Below are 15333 nucleotides of genomic sequence, written 5' to 3' on the forward strand. Positions count from 1 at the left end.
ATCATAGCATAACTACCTACCTATATCGGGCATCAAAGCACATCTACCACTTGAGCTGCTATTCCGAAATCTGTTAAAATCAATGTGTGTTCTCCAGCAAATGCACTACGTGTACTAGTAATACCTATGAAGGAGGAGTGTTTTTGCCCTAAAGGGTACCTACCACGTTGTAGACAAAACACCCAGCACTGCATAAGTTGTAGACCATGCATCGAAAGATAGTCTATAGGCCTTAAAAGATAGTTAATAGGTATAAAAAGAATATTAAGAGGCCTATCTGCTATTTAAAAAGGTGTTAATTTGTGTATAACTAACTTGCAGTACCAATTATTCTGTCCGTCACATGCCTACAAACCAAGGCTTGCAGTGTCTTGTAAAGCCGACTATCTCCGCCCAGGGCCCAACGAGTTTCCGAGAGTACCCCATAGTTCTCCGATGTGAGCCGCTTACGTACAGTACACGTCTGACAAAGCGTCCTCGTTGCTGGCGAAATATGGGAAGCTAAGTTAAAGTTTGAAGCTATTCCCAGACCATGAATGGGTGGACCAGTTGCCATGACGCGAACGCGGGGCAAGCTATTAAAACCCCTGCCAGCAACGGTCTTGGCATCGAAAGGTCCCGCCTCCATCTGTTCTCCCGTCCCTCGAAGAGCTCCCGTCGACAACGTAGCGGAATGGCGTGAATGGCCATCCTGATATGCAAAGACGGACAAAAGAGCCAATGTGGAAGCTCAACAGCATTTCCGTCCTACATCCGAACCCCGAGCACGAGGCACCCCACCAATCAGCATCAATGCATCTCATCAAGGCCGTTGATGGGCACCTTTCTGGCGACCAAAGCTCCCTGGGCAGCACAGGGCAACGACACCCGTGGCAAGCCCCGATGGAAAGCTGCACCGTCTTTTGGGCTTACACACCGATGTAAGGGACCCCTTCTTCGTAGGTGGGTAGCAGTAGATTGCCACAGCATTCAAAGCGACACCGTGTTCAGCACTCGCGAAGGCGACTGCTGAATAATAATGCCTTCCCTGGTGCGCGGAATAGATGGGATGGCCACGTCGAGGGAGGAAGCGGGGCAAAATGTCGCGATCTTGCCCCTCACCATGCGGGGTTTGACGTGACAGTCTGGGCGGTACTTGGTGTTTGCGTGTGCTTGTCCGGAGAAGAGCGGGGTCGGGGACTGTTCTAAGATCCAGATGCTTCGACGGCGATCTGCAGCTTCCGTGCTTCCATCGGACCCCTCCGGCGTGCCTTTCTTTCAAGTCCATATGTAGTGACCCCTCCTCTTCCGCCATAACTTTCCGCCTTCCTGAACCTCCTCTTATTTTCTTGCCAATCACCCCCCAACATCCCCAACACATACATCAGCAACCTAGGTTTGTTTTCATTGTATACTGCAAACATGGGAGAGTGCCCGGTCAATCACACCAAGTCCGCCAACGTCGCCGGCGGCGGGACACGCAACATTGATTGGTGGCCCAACCAGCTGCGTCTCAACATCCTCCGCCAGCACACGGCCGCCTCCGATCCTTTCCACAAGGAGTTCAACTACGCTGCCGCCTTCAAGTCTCTCGACTACGATGCCCTCAAGAAAGACCTTACCGACCTCATGACAAACTCGCAGGACTGGTGGCCTGCCGACTTTGGACACTATGGTGGTCTCTTCATCAGAATGGCCTGGCACAGCGCCGGCACCTACCGGGTCTTTGACGGTCGTGGAGGTGGTGGTCAGGGACAGCAACGCTTCGCTCCTCTCAACAGCTGGCCCGACAATGTCAGTCTCGACAAGGCCCGCCGCCTGCTGTGGCCCATCAAGCAAAAGTACGGCAACAAGATTTCTTGGGCCGATCTCATGCTCCTGACGGGCAATGTCGCCCTCGAGTCCATGGGCTTCAGGACCTTTGGCTTTGCCGGTGGTCGCCCCGACACGTGGGAGGCCGACGAGTCTGCCTATTGGGGTGGCGAAACAACATGGCTGGGTAACGAAGCTCGCTACGCCCACGGCCAGGAGGGCATTGCCGGCAAGGGAATCGTCTCGGGCGACGAATCTAAAAAGAACCACACCGACATCCACAACCGCGACCTCGAGTCCCCTCTTGCTGCTGCCCACATGGGTTTAATCTATGTCAACCCCGAAGGCCCCGATGGCAACCCCGATCCTGTCGCTGCCGCTCGTGACATTCGCGTCACCTTTGGCCGTATGGCTATGGATGATGAGGAGACGGTGGCCCTGATTGCCGGCGGTCACACTTTTGGCAAGACACACGGCGCTGCCCCGGCCGACAATGTTGGCGCCGAACCTGAGGCGGCCTCTATCGAACAGCAAGGCTTTGGCTGGAGCAACAAGTATGGGTCGGGCAAGGGCCCAGACACCATCACCTCTGGCCTCGAAGTCATCTGGACTAAGAACCCTACCAAGTGGACCAACCAGTTTTTTGAGTACCTCTTCAAGTACGAGTGGGAGCTCACCAAGTCTCCAGCTGGTGCCAACCAGTGGGTGGCCAAGAATGCGGAACCCTTCATCCCCGATGCCTATGACCCCAACAAGAAGCACCTCCCGCGTATGTTGACCACCGATCTATCTCTCCGCTTCGACCCCGGCTTCGAGAAGATCTCTCGTCGCTTTTTGGAGCACCCTGACCAGTTCGCCGACGCCTTTGCCCGCGCCTGGTTCAAACTGCTCCACCGTGACATGGGCCCTCGGTCGCGCTGGCTCGGCCCCGAGATCCCATCCGAGGTTCTTTTGTGGGAGGATCCTCTGCCCCCTCTTGACCACCCCGTAATCGACAATAACGATATTGCTGCCATCAAGCGCGAGGTTCTTGCCACTGGTCTTGCGCCGCAGAAGCTCATCTCAACCGCTTGGGCGTCCGCCTCTACCTTCCGTGGCAGTGACAAGCGCGGTGGTGCCAATGGCGCACGCATCCGCCTGGCTCCTCAGAAGGACTGGAAGGTCAACAACCCTGCCCAATTGGCCGAGGTCCTTGGAGCCTTGGAGGACGTGCAGAAGAGATTCAACGAGCAGGCTACGGGTGGCAAAAAAGTGTCGCTCGCCGATGTCATTGTCCTGGGTGGTGTTGCTGCCCTGGAGCAAGCTGCCGGTGTGTCGGTGCCATTCACCCCCGGCCGCACCGACGCTTCTCAGGAGCAGACTGATGTCCATTCGTTTGAGCATCTCGAGCCATACGCCGACGGCTTCCGCAACTACGGTCATGGCAATGACCGCGTCAAGACTGAACAGTACCTCGTTGACCGGGCCCACCTCTTGACTCTAACGGCACCCGAACTCGCCGTGCTTGTTGGCGGTCTCAGAGTCCTCGGTGCCAACTATGATGGCTCCGACCATGGTGTCTTTACTGCCCAACCGGGCAAGCTCACCAATGATTTCTTTGTCAACCTTTTGGATCCCAACACCGAGTGGGCCAACGTTGATGGCAAGGGTGAGGTCTTTGAGGGCAAGGACCGTGCGACTGGCCAAAAGAAGTGGACCGGAACTCGCGCCGATCTCATCTTTGGTTCCCACTCTGAGCTCCGCGCCATCGCTGAGGTGTATGGCAGTGCTGACGGTCAGGAGAAGTTTGTCAAGGACTTTGTGGCGGCGTGGGATAAGGTCATGAACCTTGATCGGTTTGACCTCGAGCAGGGTGCTGGATCGAGCCCTAAGCTCTAAGTTGAAAACAGCTGTGTATTATGGCAGGACTGTAATGCCGTCAATGAGTTAATGAATTAATTTTCTGAAGGCTTGTCCAGGGTATAATTTGTTTTGCCGTTCTGATCATAGGGGTCAGGGCTGTATGTCAGCGGCGGGAAGCCATGCCAGATCAATAACTGACTGGACCCCAAAATGTGTTGCGGTGTTTTTCGTTGATTCAAGCGAACATATCTAGAACAAATATCAAAGTTCGCATATGGGTTCGCCCATTTTTTAAATGAATACTACTTCTGGTACTACAATTAGGGACCTATATCCTCAGAATTACATCCTTTGATAAAACACAACAAACAATAAGCAAATGGTGAACCATCTTGTTCTTGATACAGAAGGACATCCTACCCAGAGGGTAGGCAAGGTGGTATATATCTCTATAATACCGGTCACTGACAGCCAAGCACATCAACTAACTCATCATTCAAGTTCGTCATATAAATATCATCATGCATTAGAATGTGTGGGAGACGAGAGACATTAAACCATTAGAGTCCCCTGGTCGGGACCAACATCCGCTTCGCGTTCCGGGCTAGAAACTTTTGTCTGCATCGGCTGATCGGCTTGATTCTGCCCTCCAACTCGATATCAACAGGGGTCTTGTACCCGATGTAGTCCACCAAAACCTGGTCTTGTGTGTCGAGAACGATGGGGTTGGTAAAAGGGGGGTCAAAGAAATTATCGCCCCCACCTGCGAGGAAATCAAGTGTCACGATCCGATACTCGGCAGTCTTGTCTAAGGGCTTGCCGCCAATCGTGACAGCAACCAGCTTCGTTGTTGCAGTTGCATCAGGGTTGTACTCGACGACAATTCCGCGGCTGACTTGTAACAGAGAGGTCACCGGACGTCCATTGACCTGGTTGACTTTGGACATGATGCCCTCGAGAGTCGACCACAGGCGTTCACCGGTCATGGAGATCTCGACGATGGCATTGCCAAAGGGGAAGGACGTGAGGACCTCCCCTCTGGTGATGGGGCCTTCATCGATAGTGGCACGAACACCGCCGGCATTGATGAGCGCAAAGGCCGGGGCAGTCTCGGGGGTGGTGTTGTTGACTCGGTATTGGAGCATGGCGCTGCAAGTTCCCACCGTCAGCCCACGTCACGGACACATTACTGCGAAAGAAACTTACTCGGCCATGAAATTTCCCAACAAACATTCCTCCAACAGGCACCGAGACTGATCTAGCACCACCAAGCTTTCTCCTACGACTTGAGCAGCAAACTCTTCGAACGGCTTCCTCCACTGGTCAATCTGGCTCTGAAGATCCTCATCTTGGGCTGTTGTGTTGGTCAGGTGAACCGGCGCACCATGGTAATTCAGGACTCTTCCATCCGTGTCGTAGGTAACATCGATATAGCCGAGATATTCTCCCCAGCGGTAAGCCTGCACGATGAAGACTTCTTCGCCCTCAGAATTCTCAACAATGGTTGGGTACTTGCCCACGGCACCGGCAAAGTTTCCCAGTGGGGTATGGCTGTGGCCGCCCATGATCAAGTACAGACCCTCCGTCTCTCGCGCGAGCCTCTGGTCCTCCTCATATCCAATGTGAGTCAACGCCGCGATCCTCTTCACTCCCAGTTCGCCTCTCAAGTAGTCAATCGTCTCCTGTACGGTTTTCACAGGATCTTCAAACGTCGTTCCCGGGCCGGGATTGGCGATTCCTGGCGTTGTCTCGGTCGTGACACCGATGACGGCCAGCTCGTACTGTTCAAAATAGTGAAAAGGCTTGATTGTCTTGTTCAGAACCGCATGGTCGGACTTGATATTGGCGCTGACAATAGGAAAGGTCAGGTTGTCAAGGAACTCGCCCAGGTGATCATCGCCGCGGTCAAACTCGTGGTTCCCCAACGTCATGACATCAAAGCCGATCTGGTTGAGCGTCTCGGCGATTTTCGAACCGCCATAGTATGAGAAGAACATGGTACCTACTCCAAGTCAGCAATCCAAATCACTTGATATTCCACCTTGGACCTCAACTTACCTTGAAACTCATCACCGGCGTTCAGGAGCAACGAGTCCGGATGCGAAGGGCGGGATTCGCCGAGGACATGCTTGATGCGGGCGTAACCACCGTAGCAGCCTCTCTCTGGACGAGTGCAGTCGGTGCCTGAGGAGGAAAACTCGTCGAGATGGGCGTGTACGTCATTGAGATGGTAGAATGAAATGTTGTAGTTGCCATTGTCGTCGATGAAGCGCTTGGAGAGCTTGCGGCGGCTCACGAGGTGCTCCGGAGACCCCACTTCCTCGAGAGCGATAAAGCCAGCCGTGGCAACTGCTGCCCACAAGAGCAGGCCCTTGAGGGAATTCATCTTGTACGCTGGTTTACAGACGATGGAGCTCACTCAGAGGCAAAAAACGAGTGACATGAACCGGGTCTATGAAGAACAGACAACAGCGCCAAGGATGGGACAGAAGAGACGTATTGCAACAGAACACGCGCCTTGGGTTATTATACCCGTCCCTGGAATGCGGTGTATGACAATGATCGACACGGCGACATGAAACCTCGATGTCGTCTATCGGTTCCGAGAATGGCAGCCTCAAGCTTGTGAACCATTCTAGAGCTGAGAGTTGACCTCTCACTGGCTCGGGGATGCTGACTGGAACGAGCTGATGATGAACCAGCAGAGCACAAACCTGTCCGACCTTCCCGTTTAGGCGTCCGAGTCGTGCCAAGATGGCCTTCCCGAAACAGCAGCCGATGCCCTATCAGTGGCGACACGTGGGGACAACCGCAACGATTTCGACAGCGGAAATTGCCAGATGAGCCTGAGTACCTAGCATAATCATCGAGATCATGCACGTGGAAAGGTGTGCTCTGCTATTTGAAAATCTGTTTTGCTGAGAATGAGCATCTGGTTATATTACGATTAGAGGCTATGGCATGGCTGTGGCGTTACCCCTGCTATCATCCGAGTCAACTACAAGGCCAACAATGTGACACCAGGAGTTGGTTTAGATATCATGGCCGCATCCCAGGTGTCTCTCGCCCAGTGCCTCGAGCTCCTCGATACGGACAACATCCGGTCCCACGTCGCGCATGCGGATAGCGGCGAACATGGATGCCTTTTGCTTGGTCTTGGGGATAAGTTTGGTGCCGTCGACGGACAGAACGCTCAGCATGTGTGCAGCAGCCTAGAATATTCGCGTCAGAACTCTGATTTCTCGAGACATGTGCACAACGGCTAACCTTGGCGTTGATGGTGATGGTCTTGGGGTCAGGATTGTTGATCGTGTCACACGCTTGATGGTAGCACGGGTCTTGCTCCACCCCGGTTCCAGTGTGGAGGAACCCAAAAGGCTTGTGCAGAACCTGCCAAAACGAAGCGTAGTCGCTCCCGTTGGTGACCACAGCTGGGGTGACGGAAATGCCCTGCTTCTGGAAGTGCTCGTTGTAGATGCGCTCGATGACCTCGGAGCCCGGGGGCCCAACGCTGCCGTGCGAACTGCCATCAGCATCGCCGACGCCGATGAAACCCTTGGCAACCATGTCAAAGTTGAGGTAGGCCAGAATCTGGTCGGCCTCCTTGGTGGTGAGGCTCTGCGTGTAGAAGCGAGATCCAAGGAGACCGTTCTCCTCGGCACCCCACCAGGCAAAACGGACCTTGTTCTTGGTGCGATAGTTGCTGGCAGCTTTGAACAGCTCAAGAAGCAGACTGGTGCCGGAGCCTGGGGCTTTGTCAGCTAACTATCCCGAGAACAACCTGAGCGCGGCGCATCGTCTTACCGTCATCATTGATACCGGGACCAGCTTGCACGCTGTCCAAGTGTGCGCCGAGCTGGTTACACCCACGTCGTCAGTCGGCATGCAAATGTCTACACCGTCAAGGTCCCAGCAAAAGTGCCACCTACCACGACGACATTGTCCTTGTCACCACCCTCCAGCTCCACAAACACATTTTGTGTAATCCTCGTCTCAATAACCTGGGTCTGCTGGAAGGTAGCCTCCAGAGTCTCGCCGGCAGCAAGACGCGTCTTGATACGTTCGCCGTCAACCAGGTTGATGAAGCCACCAGGAACGTGCTCGGGGTTGGGGGCCGACAGCGAGCCGGCCGTCACATTGGTGGTAATATCATGGTAGATAATGACAGCCACGGCGCCGGCACGGGCAGCAGGTAGCAGCCTTCCGGCAAGGGTACCGCCGGTTGGGCAACGGAACCTCTGGACCAGCACAATCTTGCCCTTCACGTCCAGATCGTCGTAGGAAGCATCATCACACCCAGCGGCACCCTCAGGTCCGGCCACAATCTCGGCCGTGATACCTTCGGCGCTCGTGGATGGGGAGTATGTCAGGCCGTAGACGTAGATGTCCTCACCGGCAACCTTGAGCGAGATGGACTCGACAAAGTTGAACAGAGCTGGGAAATCTTGCTTCCATGCTTTGGCGCCCTTGACCTTGGAGATCTGAGACCATACGAAATCGACCGAGGCGGCGTATCCCGGAAGGCCGAAGGCGCGGTTTCCACCGTTGGCAAAAGCGATCGTGTTCAGTCGTTCGAGATTGAACATGAGGCTGCGACGGCGCCCAGGCACCCTAACGTTAGCAGTGCCCAGGCCAAGGATTAAAGCAGCGTTAGCGAACAGGAATAAAGGGCCCTTACCCCTTTGTGGTGATTTCGGACTGGAGCTTCTTGGAGTTGATCAAGGGCTTCTGCTTGCCCGGTCCACCGTTGGCGGCAACGGCCGAAGCCAACGACGCAAGGGCCGTGGCAGTCTGGAGGAACTTCATGATGCCTGTAACAATATTCCGCAAAAAGGACCGACAACCAAACACCAGACACGGCACAGCGTGACACGGGCAAACCTCCAGCTTTTATCTGCTCCCATGGCACCCGACCTTCCCCGCGCTGGCCACGACATGGCGATCATCTGTTTTCTCTGGGTTTGCGGCAGGTGGTAGGTGTGAATGGCGGTTGCGATGCATGCATGTCCTGTGGTATCGGGATGCGGCAGGTGGTAGGACAGCAGTTGGAGGGTCCCGGTTCGGTAACGCGGGAATATGGGGAATCAGACCGGAGGGAAGCTCGGATCGGGAAGGTCGAGGGAGCTTGGAGTTGCCAAGCATCAACACTGCGCTTGGCCCCGCCGTTGTCTCGTCGTTGCAGTGCGGAGAGAGGCCCACCTGTGATAAGTAGCCTGCCCGATTGCGCGTTTGTTGATTTTGCAGTTGGTTGACTGTCTGAGTCTGCCACCCGTCGTCGTGTGATTATTGTGGATGGTTGTCTGTTGGGGCAAGAATTGCTGGGGAAGAGAAAAGGAAGTTTCTCGAGAGACGGACCTGGCAATGAACGATGTCAGTGATCTGTGCGCCACCCGGGGTACCTGCAGCATGACAAATTCCCCGTCGCGTCTTTTTCCCAGCGACATCAAATTACTCTGTGCTCTGTACTGTTTGGATATAAGTGGATTGCTTGCGCTTCACTGGTGGTATCATTGGGTATCATAACAACAACTCGGCACTGGTAGAAATACACAGAGTGCTCTTCTAATAAAAGACATCAGTTGGCCACCCCCTCGATCCCGTCTGCCCGCTCGGCTCCACCACCTGGGTCCCCACGCCCTGGTCCAGATTACCAGCCTTCTTGCCTTGCTGCTTTCGTTTGCGCCACTTGGGAATTTGCTGCAACGGCGTCCTGTGCAGTCAGCTCCGTGGTGCTGTAGTGGAACGAGCGCTCCTCGAGGACGATGTACTTGCCGTCGGCATCCAGGTCGTTGATGGTGTCGACGTTGGAGGCCATGTGCGACCCCGACTTGCCACGCTTGCGGCCCTTGTTCTTTGCATAAGACCCAATGGTAATGACAGTGTTGCTCGGTCCGGTGCTCCCTCCTCGGAGGCCGGCTGACTTGGAGTTGCCCGTCGGCCGGGCGGAGCTTCCGAGAGCAGACTTGCCAAACACCTTCCGGATCAGAGGGTAAAGGCGGGGGATGCAGGCGCCGATGATGACGCAGTTGGCTTCAATGCTGTGTACCAAGTTAGCACTCCGTCCTCCTCTTTGCGTCCCCAACTGCACTGATCTTTCACTTACTTTGTCCAAAGAACCACGTCGTCGACCGTGTATGTAAAGTCTTTGACCTCCAGGAGGCCACTCAGCGTGTAGCACTTGTAGCAAGTGATGACACCAGCGCAATATCCGAAACCCAACGAGGAGGAAAGAGCCAGCTTCTTCCTCCAGTTGAGCTGCAGTTGGAACAGAACGACAGTGGGGTATATGGCGAGGTAAAAGTCGAAAAGAACGGAATAGATTCCCAGCGCCATGGCATAGTCGACGGTGATTTGCCGGTCCCAGCATTTCCCATCAGCCTCCAGCCACTGTGCGCGGGCTGGGGTGCACTGGGCGAAGTTGATGACGAGCATACCGAGGGCGAGGAGGCCGTAGATGATCGAGACGATCCACATGACAATGCGGTGGGCGCGCCCCGGGTTCAGCAGTTTGCGCAGCAAAACGACGACAGCAAACTTGGGGATCGTGAAGGATGACACGCCAGGAACGAAGGAAATAACGGTGTAATACAGGGCCTTTTTGACGTCCTCCTGGCTCAGCGTGTCCAAATGTCTGCCGCCGCCATGGGAGATGGTGGCGCCGGCAAGGCCGACGTAGATAATGCATAGACACTGTACTCGTGAGTTTCTCTATCCCCTGCTGGATCTTGGGGTCGCCTGGACTTACAATGGAAAACAGAGTGATGTAGTCGTCAAGATAGATCTTGCCCATCAAAATGACTCTGCTGTACACTCTTCCCGCAACAAAGACAGTTCCGAGCAAGGTCATCGTCGAAATGACTCCGCATTTAGATTGCCGCCATGTCCTAATCCTGGACATCACGCTCTCCCCCCTATAATCCCCGCTGAAGTAATCAACCGCCAACAACTATATCCAACAGTTCGACCCCAGCAATCACCACGGCAAATACGTCTCTACATTGGCTCTCAATCACAAGACTGGATTTCCAGGCAACACCACGTGGAGGTTGCAGAGTCCGATTTCGATGCCCGTCCCGGCCAAGGGATCTCTCGAAAGAGGAGGACGTGATGGCACCGAGGTACCAGAGCACTGGCCGCCCGCTCAACCAACCCATTAAAGGTGAGAGCTGCTCAACCACCCAAACAGATGATAGAGCTGGATCACCCACACTGATGACCCGAATCACCCTCACAGGTGATCGATGCTCACCGACCCATAAAGGTGAGAGATCAACACCGACTAACGTCCCCAAGAACCCAACCAAACCCAGAGGAGTGGAGGAACAACACCGGTCAAACGTCCCCAAGAATCCAACCAAACCCAGAGGAGTGGAGGCATCCTCTATCGACCCGCAAAGGCCGCGAAGATCAACACCAACGTCCCCGGTAAATCCTCAAGCAACCCATGAGGGCAGGAGGGCAGAAAACATGCACCAAAGACAATGACGCACTCAACCCATAAAAGGCGAGGCCAGAACAAACACACACCAGTGGTGCGGGAGAGGCGGGATAGACACACACCAAGGACAATGACGACGACCATCAACCCATAAACGGGAGAGGCGGGAAAGACACGCACCAACAACGACGATGACGATGACCACCCCGTGGCATGAAAAGAGAGGAAACAATACACCACAGCGACAACATCAGATCATCCTCCCGCCTCATCAGCAACCCATTATCGCTTCGCCGCCTTCTTCTCCTTGTACTTTTGGCGCCTTGAACAATTTCGACACTTTCCATATCTCCCAAAGTGCATAAACAACGAACGGTCCTTTTCCCAATTCTCTGGACGAGGCTCTCCACAGTCGACACAGACATCTTTCTTTCCCATCTTGACCCATGCCGTAAGCCACACACTACCAGCAGTTCGAAATGCGCCCATTGGTGACATCTCCCCCTTGTTCCTAGTTTTGTATGAATGACAAGGATGGCAGAGAGTTTCTTCGCGGAGACCATGAAATTGAACATCATTCTCCGCCAACACCTGCCTGGTTCGTCCGAACCGAATTGACGCATCTCTCAACATCCAAGGGGGGACCGGGAAGCCGCAATTGTCGTTCTGGCACTTGTCCTCGTTGCCCGAATCCAAATAGGCATCTTGCTCGGCCTGCAGCTGGTGTTTCTCGGCCTTAACATTGGGATTGAGGTGGTTCTTGAGTTGTCGTGGTGATGAACCCTCGGGCTTGTCGACTCCATGCTTCTCCAGATACTTTGCACAGGAGGAACATCTGGACTGCTCGCAATAGCCCTTGAATCTGGTGGTCTTGAACTCTCCGCGTGGGACGTCGTAGGGAGGGTTCTGGCAGACATTGGCGTTGCCTGCGGTGAGGAAAATCTCATGGTCCTTTGGACCCCATGCAAAAGCCGGGAGGCCAACCATCGCTCTTTGTTTCTTCGGGTACATATTGTAAAAGTCGTGCCTGACGGTGACCGTTTGTCGTTGCCGACAGCGCCGACACAATGCAGCTTCCATGATGCCACGCCACTCATTCTCTCGGCCGTCAGTCGGACGCGGAACACCACAAAACTTGCCGCCACAGATATCGAGGTTGGTCTTGACCCATTCCTCATGCAGAAGCTTGCCAGACGAAACGCGAGGAACACCGCCGTATTGAACCCAAGCACGGTTCAAGCCGAGGTGTCGGAAGCTGGGCAGCTCTGATCCAATGCTGGCCGATACATGTTGACGGATTGTCGCTAAATAGTCCATGACGGAGGGACTGTGAAACCGGTTGCCGTGGAGCCCAGCATCGGGGAGCAACACAACATCGAGGAGACACTGGAAGATGCCTTCGAGTGAAAAGACGTCCAACTCGACCCTGTCCCTCAAAGCGGGGATTGCGAGAACGCGGAAGTTGGAGGAAACACCTTGTTCACGCAATAACTGATAGTGGGTGCTCTTGGTAACCCTTCTCGACACTTCAAGTATCTTTTTGGCTTGGACGCGATATTCTTTCACCCGAGACTGAAGACCTCCACCATTCCGGCCGGTTGTTGCACACGAAGAACCGACATAGAGACCCTTGACGGAGTTGCGAGGGGCTGACGTGGGGACGTTGATATACACACCGGGCACCGAAAGATTCATGGGTACCTGGGGTAGATCCAGGAGAGTACGTAGATCAGATGGTGTAGGTTTGGGCTTCCTGAAAAGGCAACCGAGAATGGACTGAGTCGCCGACGGGATCATTTTGATATACCGATCGAAGACTTCATCAGCCTTGACGCCGCGGTGGGCGTAGTGGATGATCCAATTACGACTCATTGGTAATCTTTGTTCGTTACCGCCTTCAGCACTGAACTCCCTCAAGCGTTGCGCAGCCGCATCCTGGACAAAGTGGTAGGCTGAGCTCAAGATGGCACGGAAGAAAGTCGCATCCTCATTTGGTTGGTCGAAGGCAGCAAAAAGCTCAGGCGGAGGCTGATCCCTCAGGAAGTTTAGGTTACGACCTGGAGACTGGTTGGTGCTGTTGTCGTCGTTGAACTAACGAAGGCATTTGGTTAGAACTTTGAAGAAAACCCAAAGGATGATGGGACCTACGTGACAACAGCATTGTCCTCGTCGTCACTGTCAGGGACGACTCGTCTCCTCTTCTTGGGCTGGGATCGTGATCCGGATGTGATCCGGCGTCGCTTGGAACCACGTAGAGGCTCGTCGTTGTCGTCGTCGTCGTCGTCGTCGTCTTGTAAACCGGTAATCGGAACGGGGACGCTAAGGGAGAGCTTCCGGTCATTGTCGAAAATGGCCCCAAGGAAGAGACCAGGCTGGGCAAGGGGGGAGGAACCGGTATCATCTTCGTCCTCGCTGTCAAGGACGACGTCTCTCGTTTGGCGTTTGGGCTGGGATGCCGGTCCAGAAGTGTCACGGTGTCGTTTGTAGCCAACAAATGGCTTATCGTCGTCATCCGAATCAATTGTTTGGGCCACAGGAAGGGGTCTGGTGCCAATACTACGAACTGCACCCAGATTAAACGTATCACGTCCAGCAAGAGGGAGAGGGGCAACAGAGAGCAACAAACCAGAGGTACCAAGGGTGCCAGGGGTGCCAGGGGCACCAGAGTTGGACGAACCAACCAGAGCATCGGGAACAGGCGTTTCCAGGCCAGTGCTGGGATCGTTCGAACGCGGCGACAACCAGGTTCTCATGAAGCGTTGCTGGGCCGCAACAGCAGTCGCGGGAGCGGCCGAGCGAGCAGCTCTGAGACGAGCGCCGGTGAGCCCGTTGGAAGCACGAGGAGAGGAGGTGGAAACCATTTTGAAAATTATCAAGTAAGTAGAGTGAATCTAGAGACGTTGAGCAAACTGAGGCTTCAAAGTGTGTAGATTCGAGTGGTTCCCTGTGTTCTAGCAACATCATGAGAGGAAAAGTTCAACTTCAGTATCATCTATATTAGAGTCTATCCAGCAAGCTGGAAGCTCTTGCGTTGCTACTTCATTTTTCCATACCTGCATCTCGTGTAATTCAGGTAAAGGTAATTGTTTATAACACCGGAAAGCAGGCACGCACGGGGCAGTTTCCAGAACTTTGTTTAACCGTTGCCGGAGATGTTACACCGAAGGGCGGGTTTCGAGCGTTCAAAGCTGTTTAGGAAGGCGCCAGGATATGACCTGATCAAATTCAGGTCCACCGAGTCATCATTGAGGTCAGCATAAACAGGTCGGTTCTCAAAGAACCCCATGAGCTGCTTTTAAACCAAGTCGCTTTACAAATGCCAGCCTTGCACCTTATCTAAAGTACAACTTCCCAGTCAGAGTAAATATCATGGGATCTCAAACTCCAGTCAAATCGCTGCCATAGGTACCTTGGATATCTACTGCAGTCTCACATGCAGCCGCATTTACAAGTCCCAGTGGTTGCATTATGTGCCAACCTGGAACTCGATGGCTTTGATTGTTTTTCGCTGAACACCCGAACCCCATTCTCTCAAACTGAGCCGCTCTACAAGTCCCAACCTTCCACACGATTGTTGGGTTTCGATCCCGCTGCAAGCCCTCCATTAACCGACTCCTTTCTCTCCGGCCGAGACGACTTTTAAGTTTCGACTCCGCTGCAAACCCTCCATTAACCGACTCATTTCTCTCCGGCCGAGATGACTTTTAAGTTTCGATCTCGCTGCAAGCCCTCCCTGGCTGCCAGTTGATTGGCTTTAGATACCGTTAAACAACCTACGATTCAACTGCTATCTCTCAGACCGAGCCGCTTTGCAAGGGTAAGCCCTCGATCCCGCCTATCATCCCGCCTTGCGAGTGCAAGCCCGCCATGCCTGCCAATTCAACGACTTTGAATCCCGTTCAGAACCCACACTCCAGCCGCTTTCTCTCAAATCTAGCCTCGCCTGCAAGTGCGATCCAGCCGCTGTACAGCTCATGTTGAGATCGAGTGGTCTTAGCAATTTGAGCAAGTAGCTGGGTGGGAAATAGTGGAGTGCTGCCCCCCTTGGGGTTATATACTCGAGCTCAGTGTCTTTCTTCCGTCCCAGTAGGGACACCATCCAACAATCACCAACTCCGCGTTTAGAGATCACAAAGTAATCTCAACATGGACGTGGACTTGGTGAGGGAACCATCTGGTGCTGTGCAGCCAACAATCCGGGCAGGAAATCCAGTATGTATTAGCTGTCCAGTCCAAATGGTACTCGAGCTAATAACTTAGGT

At 54.0% G+C, this 15333-nt stretch overlaps 5 protein-coding genes across 5 annotated transcripts; 1 reads left to right on the plus strand and 4 right to left on the minus strand.

The window, feature by feature from the left end:
* Positions 1–1401: 1401 nt before the first annotated feature.
* Positions 1402–3669, plus strand: QC762_611240 (uncharacterized protein; the record flags this gene model as incomplete). The annotated part of the gene is made up of 1 exon (XM_062892803.1): positions 1402–3669. One exon carries the CDS (start codon positions 1402–1404, stop codon positions 3667–3669), a length of 2268 nt encoding a protein of 755 aa, XP_062740070.1.
* Positions 3670–4023: 354 nt separating this feature from the next.
* Positions 4024–6019, minus strand: QC762_611250 (uncharacterized protein; the record flags this gene model as incomplete). The annotated part of the gene is made up of 3 exons (XM_062892804.1): positions 4024–4782; positions 4840–5635; positions 5692–6019. The coding sequence occupies 3 exons, from the start codon at positions 6017–6019 to the stop codon at positions 4194–4196; spliced, it is 1713 nt and encodes a 570-aa protein (XP_062740071.1). The 3' UTR covers positions 4024–4193.
* Positions 6020–6665: 646 nt separating this feature from the next.
* QC762_611260 (uncharacterized protein) lies at positions 6666–8439 on the minus strand (the record flags this gene model as incomplete). Its single annotated transcript, XM_062892805.1, has 5 exons — positions 6666–6845; positions 6901–7379; positions 7438–7489; positions 7563–8223; positions 8312–8439. 5 exons carry the CDS (start codon positions 8437–8439, stop codon positions 6666–6668), a joined length of 1500 nt encoding a protein of 499 aa, XP_062740072.1.
* An 841-nt stretch (positions 8440–9280) lies between these two features.
* Positions 9281–10531, minus strand: QC762_0089170 (uncharacterized protein; the record flags this gene model as incomplete). The annotated part of the gene is made up of 3 exons (XM_062884043.1): positions 9281–9671; positions 9737–10323; positions 10379–10531. 3 exons carry the CDS (start codon positions 10529–10531, stop codon positions 9281–9283), a joined length of 1131 nt encoding a protein of 376 aa, XP_062740073.1.
* An 822-nt stretch (positions 10532–11353) lies between these two features.
* QC762_611280 (uncharacterized protein) lies at positions 11354–12943 on the minus strand (the record flags this gene model as incomplete). Its single annotated transcript, XM_062892806.1, has 1 exon — positions 11354–12943. The coding sequence occupies one exon, from the start codon at positions 12941–12943 to the stop codon at positions 11354–11356; it is 1590 nt and encodes a 529-aa protein (XP_062740074.1).
* Positions 12944–15333: the final 2390 nt, after the last annotated feature.

Source organism: Podospora pseudocomata, chromosome 6 (assembly GCF_035222375.1).
Source record: "Podospora pseudocomata strain CBS 415.72m chromosome 6, whole genome shotgun sequence".
NCBI lineage: Eukaryota > Fungi > Ascomycota > Sordariomycetes > Sordariales > Podosporaceae > Podospora > Podospora pseudocomata.